The sequence below is a fragment of the Megascapheus bottae genome, chromosome 17 (assembly GCF_031878675.1).
Source record: "Megascapheus bottae isolate mThoBot1 chromosome 17, mThoBot2.hap1, whole genome shotgun sequence".
NCBI classification, from domain to species: domain Eukaryota; kingdom Metazoa; phylum Chordata; class Mammalia; order Rodentia; family Geomyidae; genus Megascapheus; species Megascapheus bottae.
Window position 1 is genome coordinate 19,616,129 of NC_143525.1, and position 21,755 is coordinate 19,637,883.

General features: G+C 41.3%; 1 protein-coding gene across 1 annotated transcript; it reads left to right on the forward strand.

Moving 5' to 3' along the window:
- Positions 1 to 1,480: 1,480 nt before the first annotated feature.
- On the forward strand, positions 1,481 to 16,472 carry LOC150051281 (uncharacterized). Its single transcript, XM_090351494.1, has 8 exons — positions 1,481 to 4,869; positions 5,939 to 6,010; positions 7,220 to 7,291; positions 9,407 to 9,478; positions 10,070 to 10,150; positions 13,033 to 13,104; positions 14,063 to 14,137; positions 16,385 to 16,472. The coding sequence occupies exons 1-8, from the start codon at positions 1,481 to 1,483 to the stop codon at positions 16,386 to 16,388; spliced, it is 3,837 nt and encodes a 1,278-aa protein (XP_090207620.1). The 3' UTR covers positions 16,389 to 16,472.
- The last annotated feature ends 5,283 nt before the right edge of the window (positions 16,473 to 21,755 follow it).

Below are 21,755 nucleotides of genomic sequence, written 5' to 3' on the forward strand. Positions count from 1 at the left end.
CCAGCTGCACACCCATACTCAAAACCCGGGGACTCCTGAGAAGCTCCAGTCCCTTGTGGCTCAAGAACAACAGCGTGTTAACAAAGAGGTTATTATGAAATCGTTGCATGAGGATGGACGGGTTCCATTTCCAAGCAGCAATAAAACTCAGCATTCAACCTCACCAAATGTCACAGTTCAGCCTGCAGATGTGCAGATTACCTTCACCACTCCACGTCAGCAACAGACCCCAGCCCAGCCTCCAGGGAGACCTCAGCAGGAAGAACTGTCAACTACCCAGCAAGAGGTGCCAGGTCAGCCTTCAGAGCTCCCAGCATTTGGAGAACTTTTGGAAAGCCACCTGGAAGCCCCAGCTCAGCCTGAAAAGCCTTTGGAGGAAGTCACACCTCCAGTTGAGCATGAGGCTCCTGTTCAAGCTCCTGAGTCCCCCGTGGAGGGCATAGATGCAAGTCGACCAAACTACCAGCTGACAGTTCACTCTCCAGGAGAGGCCCAAGCTCACCATGCCAATGTCTCCTATGTTACAGATAAGCCCCCAGATGTGACAATTACCTTCACTTCAGTGCCTAACCAGGAGACTGAGTTGTCTCTGGCCCCCAGTGAGGCTCTAGCTGGTCCTGCAGGTTATGGAGAAGAGGTAGAACCCTCTTTCAGTGAGCAAGAGCAAGCATCTCAGCCTTCTGAGTCTCTTGGGGAGAATCAGCCTTCTGGAATGCAGCCTGCAGCCCCACCTCAGGCTTCAGAGCATGATGGGGAGTTTGAATCTTCTCTAACTCAGCAGGAACAACCAGCTCAGTCTGAGCAGCATGAATGGACAGTTTCACCTTCAGGTCTGAATGTGTGAGAAATATGAAATCTCCCCATAATGTTGAGAAATATGAAATCTCTCCATAATGTAATAGTAACCAATAGTAACCACACAACACAAACATCTTACTTAAGAAATCCAAAGTCTTAAAAGAATGGTCTTTAGAATAGTGCAAGTAGCTGCAGTTTATACAATGGGCTGAAAAACAGCCAACAGGACGTGCAGTTTGAGTTGGTTCGAGTCAGTGAAACTGTATACCTTATGAACTTGAATAAGAGGAGGAAATTCCAGGAATAAAACAATATAATATGGCCAGAAACAAGACATGCAGTTAACTGCCTGTTTAACCAAGTGGAAACTTCAATAAACCCCTAGCTGAGTCTTACCTAATATGTTTATAATCAATCATTACCCTGTAACTATGCTTCTGCTTCTGTAACCTGCTTCAGCCACCCATAAATATCCCCCTCTCCCCAGCCTAGGTGCGCAAGTCTCCTAGGAGATCTTGTTGCCCCCGGGTACCCGGGTTCCCAAATAACCTCTCGCTAATTGCATCCGACTGTGTGGACTCGCTGTTCCTTGGGAAGGGGGCTCCTAAATGAATCTCAGTATTCAAACTTGGGTGTGACTGGTAAACCTCCAGATGTGGTGATTACCATAACACCACAGCGGATGGTTGAGTGGGGGAGTTCTCCAAACCCCAATGAGGCCCAAGCTTATCCCTCTGTGCCAGTGAATAATATGGGATTTTCTGTAACCCAGCAGGAACACCCAACTCTGCCACCAGAGCCTTCAGAAGTAGTATCATTTCAAGAAGAGACTGTACCTCCAGTTGCACAGGAGAAGCCCTCTGTCCAACTGGAAGCCACAGCAGAGAATACACAGACCTCTGATGAGGTTAAACCTCCATCCCAGCCTGCAGAGTTAGAGGTGCCACCTCAGCCTCCAGAGTTTCCTAATGAAATTATAGGTCAATCTCCACATAATCAAGAACAAGTTCTACCTACATTACAGAATGACACTGTTAAGCCTCAGGAGATGAATGATTTTGAACTTAAAAATTCAAATGAACAGGGGGTTGCTGATCAGTCCTCAGTGATCTCTGAACAGTCTGGTGGTTTGAAAGACCAGAATGAGGTTACAGTTCTTCCAGAAAGACCACCTGCATTGCATCAACAATCTCCAGTCTATCAAGGAATGTTGCCACAGCCTGAAGAGCTGCCTGAGAAACCTTCTCCAATGCAGCAAGAGATCACAACTCTGCTCCCCAAACCCCCTGAGAATGCTGAACCTCCATCAAGCCAGCAAGGACTTCCAATTCAGTCAACAGCGTCCAGTATGGACTCAAATCCTCCTTCACATTCAGAAAGCTGGGGATTTTCAACTCCAGATCTGGAAATGATGTTCAAAGGTTCTAATGAACTAATGTCACCTAAAACCACAGTGAAACATGTGGACCTGGAGTTGACCATAACTCCACAGACTACAGTTGCTAACTTTTCTCCAACTCAGTCTGGTTTCCCTTCCCAGCCTCCTAAAGTCCCTGAAAATGTTGACCCTCCTTCAGTCCAGCAAGAGACTGCAACTCACACTCCAGATTTCCACAAGCAGGAAAATACCTCTGCAACTTTTCCAGTGGCTCCATCTCAGCCTGCCCAACTCCCTGAGAAGGTGGAACCCTCTCCAGTGCTGCAGCCAGCTTTACCTCAGCCTTTAGAGACTCCAGTAGACGTAGAACTCTCTTCAACTCAAGATGCAGGTCCAGCTCAGCTTCCATTGCCACCTCATGAGACAGCAGCACCTCCAGTGAATTATGAGATGACAGTTCCCACACCAGATCCAGATTCAGCTCAGAGCCCAGTATTACCCAGTGTCACATCTCAACCTTTGGACGTGGAACTCACAATTATTCCAGAAATCTCTACTACAGCTAAACTTGTTAAAAACTTGAAAAAGCGCTCTCGGGTAACAATTCAACCTGTGGACATCCAACTGACAGTAACTGTACAAGCTATTGTAGAAGATGAACTTTCACCAACAGTAGATGAGACCCCAAGTCAGTCTACAAAGCCCCCTACGAAGGTTGTATCACAACCAGAAGAATATCAGGGGCTGACAGTTCTCATAACAGATGAGAATGAAACTCAGCATTCTGCATTGCCCAATGTGACATTCCAACAATTTGATGTGGAAGTTACAGTAACTCCAAACCCTGCCACAGAGTATGAACATTTTTCATCTGTGAAGGAGACAAGTCCTTCTGCAGAACACCCCGAGGTAACCCTTCTACACACAGAGATGATTCAGTCTCAGCATCCAAATCTGACTGAAGTCACAGTTCAACCTTTTGATGTGGAAATTACCTTAACCCCAGAATCTAATATGGAGGTTGGACTTTCTCCAACCATACAGGAGACCTTAACTGACCATTCAACACCACCCACAAAGTTTACATCCCCAGCCCCATTTTCCATCACAGCTCCTGCTCCAACCCAGAGTCCAGTGACACACAAGGTCACATTTGAACCAGTGGACCTACTGCTTTCCGTAATTTCAGAACCCACTTCTGAGGCTGAATATTCTCCATCCCTGTCGGAGACTACAGCTCCTCCTCAAATGACATTTCCACTTCACATCCAGGATGGAAATCTAACTTCACAACCTACAACAAAGATCAAACTTCCTTCAACTATGCAGAAGGTCCCAACTGAGCCTTTGCAGGAAACCTCAAGTGAGGCTCTGCAGGAGACCACTACACAGCCCTGGCAGGAGATTTCAACTCAATCTCTGCTGGAGACTCCAACTCAGCATGTGCAAGAGATCCCAACCCAGACTACTGAGAAGCTTCTGTCTCACCATCTGCAGGAGACCACAACTCACCATCCACAGGCAACTCCAACTCACCATCCACTGGAGATTTCAACTCACCATCCGCAGGGGACCCCAACTCACCATCCACATGGGACCCCAACTCACCATCCACTGGAGACTATAACTCAGTATCTGCAGGAGACTTCAACTCACCATCCACTGGAGATTTCAACTCACCATCCGCAGGGGACCCCAACTCACCATCCACAGGCGACCCCAACTCACCATCTCTATGAGATTTCAACTCAATATCTGCAGGAGACCCCAACTCAGAATTTGCAGGAGACTTTAACACACCATCCACAGGCGACCCCAACTCACCATCCACAGGGGACCCCAACTCACCATCCACAGGGGACCCCAACTCACCATCCACAGTGGACCCCAACTCAATATCTGCAGGAGACTTCAACTCTATTTTCACAGGAGATTCCCACTCCACCTCTACAGGAGTCCCTAACACTACCTCTGCAGGAGATTCCAGCACAGTCTTTGCAGGCCACTGTAGAACAATCCCTGCAGGGGACTCCAGCACAGCCTGGGCAAAAGACTCCAACTCAAAACCTGCAGGAAAACAAAACTCAGCTTCTACAGGAGACCCCAACTCAGCATCTGCAGGAAACCAAAACAAAGCTTCCACAAGATACCACAACTCAGCATCAGCGAGAGACACTGGCCCAGCCTATATGGAAGGCTGTAACTCAGCCTAAACAGAAGGCCCCAACTATGGCTCAGCCAAAGACTCCAACTCCGGCTAGGCAGAGGACCTCAACTCAGCCTCACTGGAAGAATGTAACTCATCCTACAACATCAGGACGTCAGCCAATGTCATCATCTACAAAGGCTGCACATGGTACTACCCTGAAGAATGCTACAACTCTTCCTCCAAAGCAAAGGCCGGTGACACTTCCACATCCACACCAGATTCAGACTCAGCATCCAACCCTGACTCAAGTCACAGCTAAAACTTTGAGTCTGCAACAACGTACTACAACTCATTTTTCAACATCCACCACAGAAAATGCTTTAGCGGTGCACACTGAACACAATGCTCTTCCAAGCACCAACTTATGTTCACTCTGTAACTGCCAAGACCAGACACTGTCCTGTGTGGATCTCAGCCCAGGGCAGAAGCTCCGCCACGTTCCCGTGCCAGATATCGACCCCAAGAAGCAACTTTTCACTGTCTTGCAAGTATCACTTACCTCCTTTGTGCTGGGCATTCTGCCTGACATTCTTGTCTCAAGATCTTCCTCTTCTCTCCAAACGTGATTGAGTGATGTTTACCTCTGTTTTCTTCTTTTATATTTGGTCAGTCCTAGGGCTTTGATCTCAGGGCCTGGCACTGTTCCTGAGCTCTTCTGCTCAAGACTACTGCTTTAAAACTTTCAGTCACAGTGTTCCACTTTTCTAGTGATTAATGGAGATAAGAAGGTCATGGGCTTTTCTGCCTGGGCTGGCTTTGAACTGCAGTCCTCAGATCTCAGCTTCCTGAGTAGGTAGGATTACAGGCCTGAGCCACGCTGTGCCCTGTTGGCTTTTACTTTACACTTCTCAACTTTCCTTGTCCTCCTCTTTGTATTGTATTCATTCTCCAGACTTTTATTTGAGGTTGCCCTTTGTCTTTTTCCAAGAAGATACTGATTCAAAGAAATTCACATGCACATAGAAAATCATAGCATGCTCTAAAAGGAAGAACAGAGAAGAAGCAGGTACACACAAAAATTTTTTTTCAACCAATATTTTTATCTTTTCCTTTCCTTTCCTTCCTCCTCCTCTTCTTCTTCCTCCTCCTCATGCTGCTGCTCCTCCTCCTCCTCCTCTCCTCCTCCTCCTCTTCGTCCTCCTCTTCCTCCTCCTCCTCCTCCTTCTTCCTCTCTTTCTTGTTGACAAACATATCGCTGAGCTATTTCACTCAATGCTAGTTGCACTCCAGTACTTGGAGCCATTGTGCCATTTCCAGGTTTTCTTGGTGGTTATTTGGAATTGAGTCTCACAGTTTCTTGCCTAGGCTAGCTTACAAGGTGATCATGAGATCTCAGCGTCTTGAGTGGCTAGGATTACAGGTATAAGCCACTGGTGACTGGTCACTCTGTTTCTTTATTATTGTATAAACTGTGAGGAAACTCGGGGCTTCATAATATAGAAAATGTGGGGTCTTTCTTCTGCATTTAATCACGCCTTCTGAGTTAGCGATGACTCTCTCATTCTGATCTTTCTATTCCTGCTTATTTATGGATATAAATTATTTCTCAATAGAATTTTCCAAGGAAATGATATTTCTTATATTGAAGAAAATATATGGAGATTGTACCGTTGGACTGAGAAACTGTGAGTATATTCTCTCCAAATATAAATAAAACACTGTACTGTTGAGCCCCTGTTGGTCTAGAATTATTTTTTTGTAGGTCATCTGCCTGGGCCATGTCCCTGAGCTCTTTAGCTCAAAGCTGTTGCCCTACAACTGGGCCTGGGCAATGTCCCTGAGCTCTTCTGCTCAAGGCTACTGCTCTACTCCTTGAGCCTCAGCCTATCTTTGTTTTTTCTAGTGACTAATTAGAGATAAGAGTCTCACGGACTTTAGTACCTGGGCTGGCTTTGACTCATGATCCTCAGATCTCAGCCTCCTGAGTAGCTAGGCTTACAGGTGTGAGGCACTGTGCTTAGCTTTGGTCCCAAATTTTGAAGAGAATTCCTCTGAGAGAACCTCTACACCCTGATCAACCTCTACTGACTGAAATTCTGTAATTGTTTGAAACATTAAGCTTTATGGGTACTCAGGGTATTATTAAGTGGCAGAGTACTTGTCTCACATGCATGATGAAGCCTTATTTTCTATCATGCAAAATAAATTTCATGGACCCTCTTTGAATTAAGTATATGGCAAGTTGAAGTTATTATCTATTGTACAAGTGAGGCATGCTTATTTTCATCATATATGCAAATGAAATAACATAGTAAAAAGTATACCTGAAATGATTATAGTAGATCTATTTTCCCAGGCAGTTTTATACCATTTTGTTCTATATATATGTATATATATATTACTTTTGCATATAGTAGAAAAGGTTTGTGGTATCATTTTCTTACTGCCTGTTTACTTCTTATAGAAATGGTAACATCGTGCATCTTGCATATATCATGCTATCTGCTTTGAATGTTAACATTCCTGTACATATATAAAAGATTATCCTATTCCTTTCATCTTCTGCATGATATTTCATAGTGTGGATGTCTCATGCTTGATTTAGTACCTCCCATAGTATTTATAGACCATGCCCAGTTGCATGTTGACCTGCATTTATAGACCTGCAGTTGCAGATTGTTGCAGTCATGGCTACAGTGAACATTCACATACATACTACTTTGTGAACCATCATTCTGTGGACATGAAATGGTAATTGTCCTCAAGAAAGTTGTGCCACAATATACTCTAGGCAACAGAAAATGCCAGCCTTCTTTTTTCCATACTTTCTCTATTCAATATAGTCCCCAATGCTGGATGAATTTAGATCCAGAAATGACCTTTTTATCTTCCAGAATTCTCAGCGAAAATCGCCTCACTGAATTACATAAGGATACATTTGAAGGCCTCCTATCCCTTGAATATTTGTAAGTTAGTAAGTTTATCACATCATTAATATTTGTGACTAATTATGTATAAAATACATATTCAAATTAATTACTGAAATCTCTGTGAGTTGTGGAAGTAATTCTGTCTGTCTCAGCTCATCTCTAATAAATACTTGCTATTCATTATGAGTTTAACTATACAGACACCACATAGATGGGGGAAAACTGTCCTGAGAAAAATGGTAATAAGACCTCGGCAATGGCTCAGCAATTGCTGATACTCATAAGAGAATGGTCTAAAAATACACAGACTGCCAGGCACAGGTGGCTCATGCCTGTACTCCCAGCTAATCAGGAGGCTGAGCTATGAGGATCTTGATTCAAAGCCAGCTGGCACAAGAAATTCCGTGAGACTATTATCTCCAATTAACCACTAGAAAACTGGAAGCGGTCCTGTGGTTCAGTGGTAAGGCACTAGCCTTGTTAAAGCTCAAATACAGTGCTCAGGCTCTGAGTTCAAGCCCCAGGACTGGCCAAAAAAAATAGAAGAGAGTATCAAGAGATTTAGATAACACACACAAAAATTATTTGCATTATCAACCCTTCTATGTTCTAAGGTGATGTTTTTGGTTTGTTTTTGCCAGTCCTAGGGTTTAAAGTCCGGGACTAGGCTCTGCGTATCCCTGATCTTCGTTTTCTCTAGACTAGCACTCTACTAAATTGAGGCACAGCACTACTTCTAGGTTTGTCTGTTTATGTGGTACTGAGGGATCTGACCTATGGCTTTCTGAATGCTAAGCAAGCACTCTAACACTAAGCCACCTTCCCAGCCTGATGGACAGTTTTTGTTGTTGGTAGTTTGTTTGTTTTTAGTCAGACATGGCTTGAACTCAGGGCCTGAGCACTGTCCTTGGTCTTTTTCAAGCCTAGAGCTCTGCCACTGGAGCCCCAGCACCACTTCTGGCTTTTTCTATGTATGTGGTACTAAGGAATCGAACCCAGGACTTCATGAATGCTAGGCAAGCACGCTACCATTAAGCCAAACTCTCAGCCCCCTGATGGCAAGTTTTATATTGACTTTTTGAGGCCTTTCTGCCCCACACCTTTCAAACATGGTTTAGAAGAAAACTTCCGTGAATTCATCCCTCTGGCTTTCCTACCCTGAAATGCATTACAAGATATTTATATCACACTAGCATGTATATCGTCATCATTCACGAATGAAAAGGAGATGAAATTGACTGTGCCTAGATTGGCACACAAAGATGAGTAAATCAGGGACCTACCTTTAAGAATTCACAGGCTTCATTGCTCAAACCACAGTGCATGCAGCAGAGGGCAAAAAAAGGTGTACTTCCAGCAAATAGCTGAAAGTGGGGTATGGTTCAAGTGGTAGAACACCAGATTCTGAGTGAATAAGCCAAGCAATAGTCCAACGCTCTGAGTTTAAGCCCCAGGATAGGCCTATATGTTATACATAGAACAGGAATGCAATGAATATGTTACATGTCATATATATATAATATGTACAAAATATAGGACTTGCTGGGTGGAGTGGCTCATGCCTGTAATCCTAGCTACTCAGGATTTATGATCTGAGGGACAAGGTTCAAACCACCTGTGCACAAAAGGACCTGAGACTCTTATCTCCAATTAACCTCCAGAAAATGCGAAGTAAGGCTTGGCTCGCAGGTAGGGGAGTAGCCTTGAGCTGAAATGCTCAGGAACAATGCCCAGGCCCAGGGGTAGGGTGGTAGCCTTGAGCTGATAGAGCTCAAGAGTTCAGGCTCAGAGTCCAAGCCCCATGACCCACAAAAAACAATATCTAGGACTTTACAGTATAATTATATACAGAACTCAAACCTTTGGACTTATAGAATCAAGTCTGATGAGAATATAAAATATTACCTAATTGTACTTCTGCTCTCTTGAAAGATTATCCAAAATTTTCAGAATCTAAAGTTATGTATTTCATTGATGGTAATCAATCCTTCAGGTGTGCTCAGATGTAAGGAAGTTCAAATCCAAATCCAAAGGTTTGTTGTTTAAAACTGTTGCATACTCAATATTTTCTGTCCTAAAGTTTACTACTTATTCACCCTCATTGGTATCTAATAGTTTTGAGTGCACTATTTTCCTCTGTCTTTTTTCTAGAGATTTGTCCTGCAATAAAATACAGTCAATTGAAAGACGCACATTTGAACCATTGCCTTTTCTGAAGTTTGTGTAAGTTGCAAATAGAACTTTATAATATCATATATATCATCTTATTTTGCAGCAGGATTAAAATGTTGCTAGCGAAAAGTCACTATACATATATGTGTGTGTGTGTGTGTATGCATGTGTGTTTGTGTGTGTGTGTGTGTGTATGTGAAATTGTTTTAGACCAGCAAAGTTGAATGTAAGAACCATTACAAGTCAGACAAGAATCATTGCAATGGTTCTCAGCGAGTGGACTGCACCCACAAGACATTTGGCAACTGTGGATATGTTACAGATATCTAGTGGACACACATGTCTACAGGGATACAGGTGTCCTAGTTGCATGTACAGGACAAGGCCCAAGGAATTGTACAGCCCATTATGTGATGGGAAAACCTGTTCTCCGTAAGTGAAAATCACTTGATACTGAATGTGTAAATATGGAGGCATAAATAACCAGCCAGTGTTGTCCATAGGAAGATTTCTTTAAAGCATGGGGAAGTAACAGAATCATGTTTCATTGTCTGTAAATTAGAATCACTGTGAAATGATAAAGTTCTGAAAGAATGTCTCTTATCGTTCTTCTTTGGCTTATGTCTTTTTTTTTTTTTTTAGAAATCTTGGTTGCAATTTAATCACAGAACTGAGCTTTGGAACATTCCAGGCATGGCATGGAATGCCATTTTTACACCACATGTAAGTGGTATAGAAAATAAGCATGCTAAATTAAACCCTATTTATGTGTTGAAAACCTAATATCCTTATTATCTGGGTGTAAGAACTATATGAACTCTCAAAAGTATGTCTTTAATATCCAGTAACTTTTCCCCCTTTTTTAAAGTATGCTCATTGTTATTATTAGTTTCTTTTTTTTTTTTTGGTGGGAGAGTCATGGGGCTTGAGCTCAGTATGTACACTGTTCCTGAACTCTTAGCTCATGGCTACTGCCCGACCCTTAAGGAAAGTCCCACCTCCTGTTTTCTATAGGTTAATTGCAGATAAGAGTCTCAGGTTCTTTTGTGCCTGGACTGGCTTTGAACTGTGATCCTCAGATCTCAGCTTCCTGAGTAGCTAGGATTACAGGTGTGAGTCACCCCACCCGGTTCCTTTAGTCAGTTTTTGCATGTGTAAATGCATTCAGTTCCCTGCATGTTATCATGCCTAGTTGTATTTTTAAATTTAGCTTCCACATATGAGAGACAACTTGTGTGCCATCTCTCTCTGCCTGGCTTACTTCACTGAACATGTTTATCTAGGTCCATCCATTTCCCTGCAAATGACACAACCTTATTCTTTCTAATGATGAGTAAAATTCTATTGTGTGTAGGTGCCACATTTTCTTGATCTCTACCCATCTGTTGAAGAGCATTTGGGCTGTTTCCATAACTTGGCTATTGTGAATAGTGTAGCAGAAAACATAATTATGCCAATGTCCTTACTATATTCTGACTTGTGATGTTCTGGGTGGTTGCCCCTAAATGATAATCATTTTTTTCAAATGAGGGTAAAAATAAGGTATAAAAGGCTAGGTGACTCATATGACTAAGTCATACAACCGCCTGGTTTTGTTTTCCTACTTTGGCTAGGGCAACAGAAGACAGCAAGCAAGTAATCTTCAAATGATCTCTGACATGGGAGGTAATGGCTGCTCTGATATGTGTGAGGCTAGCATTCATTGCTTCTGCATTGCAGAACAAATGCCTGACTACTCAAATGTCTGGGAGGCAGACGCACAGAGAGCAAAGTTGATCACCCAGTCCTTCACTGAGCAAAATGGTGTGGCTGCTTTCTCAGTGCCAGTTTCTTCTAATGGTGACACAGGGCACTTCTCTGAGTCAGGCAGAATGTTATTTGTCAAGTATGTGTCTCTGAAGTTGTGAATTACTTTGTTCAATAGGAACCGCTGAGGTATAGAAAAGGGTATACATTCAAAAATGAAATACATGGCTTCTGACAGATTTCTATACATTTTTCCTTCTTGAATACCTTAAACATGAAATGTATTTTTAGTTCATTTCAGTTCTAAATGTTGGAGCCAGGTGCAGTGGCTCACGCCTGTAATCCTAGCTACTCAGGAGGCTGAGATCTGAGGATCAAGGTTCAAAACCAACCCGGTCACTTTAGTCTCAGGAGACACTTATCTCCAATTAGTCACCAAAAACTGAAAGTGGCTGAAAGTGGAGCGTTGCTCAAGGAGTAGGGTGGTAGCCTTGAGCTGAAAAGCTCAGGGATAGCACCCTGGCACAGAGTCCAAGCCCCAAAACCAACCAAAAAACAAAAGGGACATTGTTTGCCAGACATGGTAGAAAACCTATAATCTAGCCTTGCTCAAGATGTATAGCCAGGCAAAGAATACAGCAACCACTGTAGGCTACATACCTAAAACTTCATCTCAGAAAGAAAAAAACCTCTGTTGTTCAATGTCCTAAAGGATAATATGATGCAAAGTGAAATTTTCCTCTAAACTTGTCTTTATGAAAGACTGCCTCCTTGTGAATCAGTAAATTCGGATTCTTTCAAATTTATTTGTGTTGGTGGTGGATTGAGATGTAGTTGGAATCTCTATCAAGGTTGCCTGTGCTGGCTTTGAATCTTGATCCTCAAATCTCAGCCTCTGAGTAGCTACAATTATAGGTATGAGCTTACTTAGATGGACTGATTTTCAAACATCTTTTCAGTTGTAAGTCATTGGTACACACCTATAATCCTAACTAATCAGTAGGCTGAGATCTGAGGATCCCAGTTCAAAGCCAGCCCATGCAAAAAAGTTCATGAGACATGGGACCCTCACCTCCAATGAAACCTCAGGGAAAAAAACCCACAAAAAACAGAAGAACAACTATGGCTGAAAGTGGTGGAATGCCAGGCTTCAGTGAAAAATTTCAGGGAAAAAGCCCACCCCCCGAGTTCAAGTCCCATAACTGACATCACACACACACACACACACACACACACCACACACACACACACACACACACATGCTTGTAGTCACTTCATTGGTTGGCACAGTGCCAACTCTATGACTTTAGAAGCTGTTGGACTTTGCAAAGCAGAAAGTCTATATATTATTGAGGAAAAGCCCTTACCCTTGCTAGCTGGTCTTGAGCACTAAGAGACAAGAGAAAAAGGAGAATAAATCAGGCCTTATCCATATTGAATTATTTACCCACTATAGAGTTTCAGTCATGCTATATTTTCAGGGAACATTCAGCTGATATCCCAAAAACAGCCTATTACTTTTCACTCCGTTCAGTAGCATTGGTTTTGTGTTGAGAACTGTAGGTACACAGAAGTTTGCACGCTTCTGGATCTTTGTGGTTTGTACTAGAAGCCTGGTTCAGTCTCAACTATCCAATACCTCTCTACTCCTATACCTTTTCTTTTTCCATATTCTTTTCTAGAATTCTGGGAAGTTTCTAAATAAAGTCTGCTTTATGGATTGTAAGTGTGACCTAGAGTAAAGACTCTGATTTCCTTTAAACCTACAAGTTATAAACCAAATAAATGAATATAAAGTTTTTATGAAGACTAATTCAAATTGAAAAAGTTGATCATTTCAATTCCATTGCCATTTTCAGAATTCTCAATCGTAATCCTCTAACAGCTGTTGAAGATTCCTATCTTTTTAAATTGCCAGCATTAAAATACCTGTAAGTATTTCAGAGATAATTTCTGTTCTTCCTGATTAGGTTTTCCAAATGTTAAATATTTTTCAGTGAGCCTAAGAAAGTCATTTTTTTCATTTCTACTACTGGTTCTAGCACTTGAACTCAGGGTCTGGGCTCTGTCCATGAGCTTCTTTTGCTCAAGGCTAACACTCTACAACATGAGCAACAGCACCACTTCCAGATTTTTCTGATAGTTTAGTGGAGATAATAGTCTCACAAAATTTACTGCTCACACTGGATTCCAACCCTGATTCTCAAATCTCAACTTCCTGAGTAGATAGGATTACATTCTTGGGCCACCAGCACCCAGACTGAAAGTTAATTTTAGTTAATAGGTAATTGAATAAAACTTTTGGTAAAGGAAAGAACTAAGAAACCATTTATAATGAACAAAACAGTGGAAGGATAAACACGTGTAGAACCATCACTTTTTCCAGAGAGCAAAGAGGAATAAATGGTACACATTCTTTTATGAAGAAAAACAAAAGTAAACTGATAGTGAATGTATTGTGAAGATGCTAAGATAATGGTAAGAAAAGAATGATAATGGTTCGATACTAGGGCAAGATCATTAATTTGATGACGTGATGAGTTAACACAAAATTTTCAGTTAGAAAGTATTGAGCTGACTTACTCTTAGGGAAGCTGAAATTAAATGAACCTCATGTTCTTCAAGAATTTTTTTGCCAGTCCTGGGCCTTGAACTCAGGACCTGAGCACTCGCCTGTGCTTTGTCAAGGCTAGAGCTCTACCACTTGAGCCACAGCATGCTTCTGGCTTTTTTCTCTCTCTATATATATGGTACTGAAGAATCAAACCTGGGTCTTTGTGAATGCTAGGCAAGCACTCTAGCACTAGGCTAAACTCCTGGTCCTAAAATGATCTTTTTTAAGAACATTTGAGTTGGGGTTTACCATGAATGTCTGGCTTTCTCCTGCAGAGACATGGGAACAACACAAGTGCAACTGACAACAGTGGAGAATGTCCTCATGTTGACCCTTACGTTGGAAAAACTGTAAGTTAATTGTTTTTACTTTTGAATCAATTTGTTGGCTTTTTTTTCAGGGTTTTATTCTTTCTAATATCAAGTTTATCAAAGTGACAGTTTATACAGTTAACGACATGCATTTTTTTTCCAGTCCTGGGGCTTGACCTCAAGGCCTGGACACTGCCTTTGAGCCGCTTTTGCTCAAGGCTAGCACTCTTCCACCTGAGCCACAGCACCACTTCTGGCTTTTTCTGTTCATATGGTACTGAGCAATCAAACCCAGGGCTTTATGCATGTTAGGCAAACACTCTACCACTAAGCCACATTACCGGCTCATAACTTCACAGTTTTTAAGTGTACAGTTTGATGAGTTCACATAGATGTAACCACTACTGTGTTCCAATCACCCATAAAAGGCTCACAGTCAGTCCTTTTACAGTCAATCCACTCCTTCCACCACCTCTGAAACCTCCAATCTTATATCTGGAACTGAAGTTCCACCTTTTCTAGAATAGCTTCTAAATGAAAACATAGAATTGGTCACTGTCTGGGTGTCACTGAACACACTGATAATTGATGGTTTCTCCATTTCCAAGCCTGGCTGCAGGTTGTTTGAACCTAAGATAATGTAATACAATTGGTGCCAAGCAAGAGGCCCACCCACAAGATGGAGGATCAGTGTTATCCAAGACATGGAGAGCAAAAGATGCTCTTGCCTAATACTGTATCAAGACTATTGCCAGTGCTCACAAAATGACTTCTTTTCAGGCCAGACCCGGAGCTTGAACTCAGGGCCTGGGCCTTGTGCCTGAGCTTTGTACTCAAGATTAGTGTTCTGCCCCTTGAACCATAGCACCACACCCAGTGTTTTGGTAGCTAATTGGAGATGAGTCTCATGAACTTTCCTGCACAGCCTGGCTTCTAAGTGTGATCCTCAGATCTCAGTCTTCATAGTAACTTGGATTACAGGGATGAGCTCTTGGTGTCCAGCTAATTTTCTAATTTGATCATTCCTCTACATTGATTATGCTGCATTATTCTATCACAGGATAGCATCTCCTCTCTCTCTCTCTCTCTCTCTCTCTCTCTCTCTCTCTCTCTCTCTCTCTCTCTCTCTCTCTCTCTTTGCCACTTCTGGGGCTTGAATTTGACAGGGCCTGGGCACTGTCCTTGGGCTTTCTCAAAGCTAGCGATCTACCATGTAAGCCACAGCACCACTTCCAGCATTTCTGCATGTGGGGTACCCAGGAATTGAACCCAGAACTTCATGCATGCTAAGCAAGCAATCTACCACAAGGCCATACTCTCAGTTTTTAAGTATCACAATAGATTAATGGATTCTTCTTTACATTATTTATAACCCATTATCATTTTGTTTTAGTTTGTATAATCTTTGTACAATTGATATACAGAGGGGTTGCAGTTTCAGCAATCAGGAATGAGTCATGAATACATTTCTTCTCCTCCCACTCACCCCGGTCTTGGGACTTGAACTCTGGGTCTGGGCTTGTCCCTGAGATCTTAAGCTCAAGGCCACAGCCCTACCACTTGAGCCTCAGCCCCACTTCGTTTTCTGGTGGTTAATTGGAGATGAGTCTCACAGGGCCAGGAGTCTGTCCTAGTGGTAGAGTGCTTGCCTCGCATACACGACTTAGATGGGGGAAAATGGAGTTATTGGCTTTGCTTTGGCTCATCTATCACTTAGTAACCCTTTGCCCATTAACTTAATTCTCGGGTTTCCATTTATAGGGTCTTACCTCACACTATGGCAAGCTGTCTCTGCCAATTTAAAAACAATATTGAGGTTATCTGCAAGACAGTCAAGCTACATTGTGACAGTGCCTTGCTGACAAACATCACACACTGCCGTGAGTCTGTTGCCTGATATTTATTGTGTTCATTTTTAACTTTTCCTCAGTGATGATTTCTAAACAATTACAATTTTTATTCGTTTATCCAGTTAATCTCTGCATTTCTGAACTGCTTAAAGTCATGTTTTCAGTAGTGATTGTATACTTAAATAATTTAATTGTACATACGCATAAGAGCCAAGAGAAGGAAATAGACTGTGGTCTTTGCTTAATGCTTTGCCTTCCAATAATTATTCATTCAGATGGTGAAAAGGAGTCTGTAAGATTCTTTAAGTTTCAAGTGTTCTTTGTCTCTGTGACACTCCAATCTTTGCTGACCCCTAATGTATTCAACTGAGTTGTGAGGTGATAGAGTGACAAGAAGCGATCAGCCTTCTCTTATCAGTTTCTTCCTTTCTGACAGTTGAAGAAGCATCAATAGGGAACCCAGAAGGAACATTCATGAAAGTGCTAAAATCCCGCAAGGAGAAAACCAGCACCGAGCTGACTATTGAACCAGAGAGGGAACATTCTGACAAAAATTATGTATCATACTCAGGACTGATGAATGACAAGAAAGAAATTGCTGAGGAGACTGATATTTTTACTGCACTAAGTTATATATTGGCCTATTTCACACAAGGACATGAAATAGATACACATTCAACAGAATTACCATTCATTAAACTGCTTTTCTCAAATGTACCAAATGGAGACAACTCCATAAATGATTTAAAACTCAATACAGAGATTACCCCAGTTGTGCAGGCATCTGATGTCTCTATGTATAAAACTAAACTAAAGAAGATTCATCAGCTAAAAAATGTGTTTGGTACAAAAAGGCAGAGGAAATACAATAAAGTTAAAAAGAAAGACAAAGCATCAAGATTCAGGCAACCTAAACTTTTAGGCCCTAAATTTAAACGTCAAATCTTTCCCCACAAAGTGCAAAGTGTTAAACCACAGGTAGGTATCTGGGAAGAAATGGAGAGTGAAGAAGAAAGACTGCCAAGGCCCAACAGAGACCACAAGTGGCCAAAAAGCATACAGAAAAGGCACTACAAGGAAGTGAGCAGCTGGATAAAACAGAGTGCCCAAAATCTTGTGGAGAGCCCTGGTAAAAAAAAAAAAAAAGAAGACTTGAGAAACCTCTATCAAGGGAGCTGGAGCCACCTCATGTGGCTCAAGAGCCCAAGAAATTGTTGGGAAACTCCTTGCACACAGAGCTCTCATTCATAAAGAAACATAAGGCAGTAGGCTCTTCTTTGCAGAATCATCACTCACAGAGCAGAGACTCCTATTCCACCACTCTAAAATCCTCACATGAGGTCAGAAAAAAAGACAGAGAGTTAGCCTACAGTATGTTTGTTTTAGAAGAGGCAAATTCTAAAGTTAAAAACATGGAGCGTTCTAATCCAGTCATCTATTCCAAGAAAAATTACCATTTTCATAAGAATGGCTCTCCTGTGGCCCACAGAATACCCAAGGCCAAACTGAATAGAAAGGTCAGAAAGAAAACTTCACACTTCAGACCAGTGCTTGTAAATAGGCCTCCATTTTCTGCAGTAATAAGCCTCATGAATTTCCCTTCTGAAGGAGACATTTCATCATGGGGAGAGCTGAGTTCTCGAGAGAACCCTTTTCTAGAATTCTATGCTCTTTCAACACCTTCTATGGACAACACTCCTGTAAAACACCAGATTGTAACAAATGCTTTGGTAGGAAATATTCTTGCACAAAATGTTCTTGTACCAGTAGGAATTCTCCCTAAAAACACCATTCCTGAAAATCTTGTTGCTCCAGGGTCCAGTGTGACTGCATTCAACTTAATGCCGTCTATCCAACAAAGCAAGGAGACACAATGGGAATACCTTAGCATGGGTACTGACTCACCTGTCAAGGCCATAATCACCCATTCACAATCTCCCTCATATTCTGACCACTTTGAAATGCAGTTAAACCAACAGCTAAAGCCACTTATTCCCAATAATGATGTGAGAAAGCTCCTGTCTCATCTTATCCGGACCTTGAGAATGGACTGCCCTAGAGCTGAAGTACAGATACCCTGTTCCAAGCTCATCTCCAGAACAGGACTGCTGATGAAGCTTCTCAGTGAACAGCAAGAAGTAAAGGTATCGAGATCTGATTGGGATATGGACCAGTGGAAAATGGATAACTACATCAATGAGAACACTGAAGTTCAAAGTGAACAGCAAGAGTCAACTGAGGTGAGTACAGCTGTAGAACTGCAAGCCCTGACTTTCCCATCCTTTAGATACAGCCAGGACTTGGTCCAGTCCAAAGTCATGTGATCATGACAGATTTCCCCACTGTTCTCCTTTATAGAGTGGAGTTAACCTTAAACTACAGGTAAGTTGTAGAGAAACTGCAAATTAGTAAGGCATAGAGTCCATTAAATTTAACATACCCTTTGAGAAATTTCCATGGTCTTCTTCTGGAATAATGGGGTTTGAATAATTTTCTTCCTCCTAATCTCTTTGTAAATTAACAAAATTATCCTTTTTTTTGCTTTTTGGTTGTTTTTTGTTTTTTGGTTTTTTTTTAGCTAACACAAGAAGTTCCGGGATATGGCTATAACAACAAACTCATCTTGGCAATATCTGTGACTGTAGTAGTATTGATTCTGATTATAATTTTCTGCCTCATTGAGGTAAGAACATTCATGCATGTTTCCAGAATATATCATGTTTTTGTAACCAGAAGTATTTTTCTGCTTTCCTGATTGTATTTCTTTGACTGTGTATACAGTTTAGTGTTTTCCTGATAGAATCCTATGTATCATTGTTACTCCTGTGCTAACAAGTTATTACTGCTCCTACAGAAAAAAAATGAGTTCACTTGATAAAGTTGAATTTGATGCTTACTAAGTGGGAACCAGCATAGGTTCAGTGGGCAAAGATCATTAGTAATTGATCACTGGCCTTTGTTCAGGCAGGCCATGTGAATCTCATAGTGGTTCACTGATTTCCTAGAGATTTTTATAAAGTCAGATACTGTTGTTAATTTTTCTGTACAGTTCAATACTGTCTTTACATTTATATGTTTTCATTATTTGCTACTTTGATGAGCTCTGTGAGAACAGTAACATGCAGTGTTCTCTTCACATTTGATAGTAATGGTCAAAAAAGAATTGAGGCATTGTGGGTCCTGGTGGCTCATGTCTGTCATACTAGCTACTCAAGAGGCTGAGATCTGAGGTTTGAGGTTCAAAACCACCCCCCCAGAGTTCAAGCCCCTTAACACCCCCCCCCAAAAAGAATTGAGGCATTCTGCTAAGCAGCCTTGAGTGAACGTTCCACCAGCTAACAATTGCTGTATTACGTAGCTACTCTTCTAGCCTAAAATTTTGGAAATCTCACATTTCAGTAAATGTAAGCAAACAGACAAAGAAATCCTAAAAGTATTAAGAGAAAATAAAAGCAATATTTTCTTTTTTATAATTTTGCAATCAGAGAGAGCTTTCTGTGCCTGGTCCTTTAAACAGAAACCTTTGATACCTATCGACAACATGACCCTGAGATCCATGTCATTATGGATACTAAGTGTAGGGACAAAAAGGTTTCCATAGATTGTATCATCCAACCCTGGGGGACGATCTCACTCATCTTGTTTTACAGATGAAAGAGATGAACTTAAAGTCCCAATGGCAAAACTAATTCATTAGACTATTAATAAAGCTGTCTTTTTTGTTCTGTTCCCCGTAGAGAAAATAATACCAGGAGATATTTCAAACATGAAAATCCAATGTGAACCACCCCAAACCATTGAAAACACTAAGATAGTTAATGTAAAAGAGGGATTTGTCAAACTAAGAAAAAGGCAACCATCCAGTGGAGGAGCCAGGACTGGGAACAGCATGTGCATTTTTCTAGTTTCCAACACCACCTGTGCCTACCCCCACCCCTGTCTCTTAGTTTATAGCTTGGGCTCTCTCTCATGCTTTCCTAAGCCTGCCTTGTTATTTATACCTTTAATCCTTCTGGTATTTGTTCATGTTTTTGTATGGCTGAGATAGAGAATCTTTTTTCATCCTAAATGAGTATTCATTTGTAATAAAACAATTCTTATTAAATGGTTCATTCATTTTTCACTGATCTAAAATACCATATTGACTTCTTCCTTTGATCCAACTGTCTTTACTGCACCAGCACCAGTGTTTGCTGTTAATTTATAACAGCAAATAAGGATGGTTAATCCAAGTAGTTAGCTTCATAATGCTTCCTTTGAAAACTTCTTAAGTTGTGTAATGGTCCACTTCATATCTCTTCTTGAATACCTTCCCTTCCCAAAGAGATCCTGTTGGATTTTCTTTTATAGGTACGTTAATTTGAAACAATATAGTGGTTAGTTGGAGAAAAGAGTCTTGGGGACTTTTCTGCCGAGGCTGCACTCCTGAGTAGGTTATTTTTAGGTGTGAGCCACCAGGAACTGGCTTTACAGTTTTGATTAAAGGCATGACATCATGCCTGGTCCTAGGTTTTTTTTTTAATTTTTTATTGTAATTAATAGAGGAGTTACAGTTACAGTCGCCAGGCAGAAGGAGCATTACTTCATGCACATTGATACCCCTTCTGGTCCTAGGTTTTTAAGTTTTTGCTTTTTTTTTTTGTCTGTCATAGAGCGTGTACTCAGGCCCTGGATGCCATCCCTTAATGTTCTTTTTTTTGTTTGTTTTTGTTTTTTTGCTCAAGGCTCGTGCTGCACCACAATAACCACAGCTTTATTTCCAGTTTTCAGATAATGAACTGGAGGTAAGAATGTTACTGAGTTTCCTCCCTCAGCAGGCTTTGAACTGTGATCCTCAGATCTCAGCCTCTTGAGTAGCTAGGATTACAGGTGTGAGCCACCAGTGCTCAGTGATTTTGAGGTTTTATTTCATAGATTTTCTTATACCTTTACTGTTGTTTATTCTAAGGTAGTTTCCTATTCCTTTATTGCTATTATAAGTTAGATCTTTCCTTTATCTCCAATTCCTATGGGAACCTAGGAGAGCTATTGTTTCTGTGCTGATCTCCATATTTTGTTTCTGCCCACTTCACTTTCATGTTATTAGGTCAATAATATTTGTTGATTCTCTTGGGTTTTCCTTGTTTTTTCTACATCCAGCTTTTCTGTGGGTAATTAGATGTCAGAGTCTCACGTACTTTCCTGCTCAGACTGGCTTCAAACTTTGATCCTCAGGTGTGAAAAACAATGACTTGCTCTCTTAGGCGTTTTTTAGTTATCCATCATTTCATATACAAATAAGAATAGTTTGGTTCCTTTCCAATATTTGTGCTCTATTTATGTCTTCATTACATTGGTTGTCTTCAATAGGAGTGCCTCATGACAGTAATGATTGTAATAAAGACAGTAATCTTGTCTTTAATTTGATAATAATACTGGTGTTTTGGTCTTGAGGCAAGTCTGCAATTGATTAAAGGGCATTTTGTTTACTGTTTTAAGAGTTATCATGAGGAATTGTCTGTTGGATTTTATCTAAAATAGTATATGCCGGGCTGGGAGTTTGGCCTAGTGTTAGAGTGCCTGCCTGGCATGCACAAAGACCCGGGTTTGATTCCTCGGTACCACTTACATAGGAAAAAAAAAGCCAGAAGTAGTGCTATGGCTCAAGTGGTAGAGCTCTAGCCTTGAGAAAGTCCAAGGACAGTGTTCAGGTCCTGAGCTTAAAGCCCAGGACTGGCAAAAAAAATAGTAAATGCCACGTATTAAAATTCTAGTTTCAGACACGACCCTCAGCTAGGTCCTGTGGAAGAGAAAAAGATCTATTAGTG

Excerpts from the sequence above, each read along its gene's own strand:
- LOC150051281 (XM_090351494.1), top strand. The coding sequence starts at position 1,481 with ATGGTTGAGTGGGGGAGTTCTCCAAACCCCAATGAGGCCCAAGCTTAT. Across the intron at positions 9,479-10,069 it reads TTGCCTTTTCTGAAGTTTGT|AAATCTTGGTTGCAATTTAA; the intron begins GTAAGTTGCAAA and ends TTTTTTTTTTAG. Across the intron at positions 13,105-14,062 it reads TTGCCAGCATTAAAATACCT|AGACATGGGAACAACACAAG; the intron begins GTAAGTATTTCA and ends TTTCTCCTGCAG.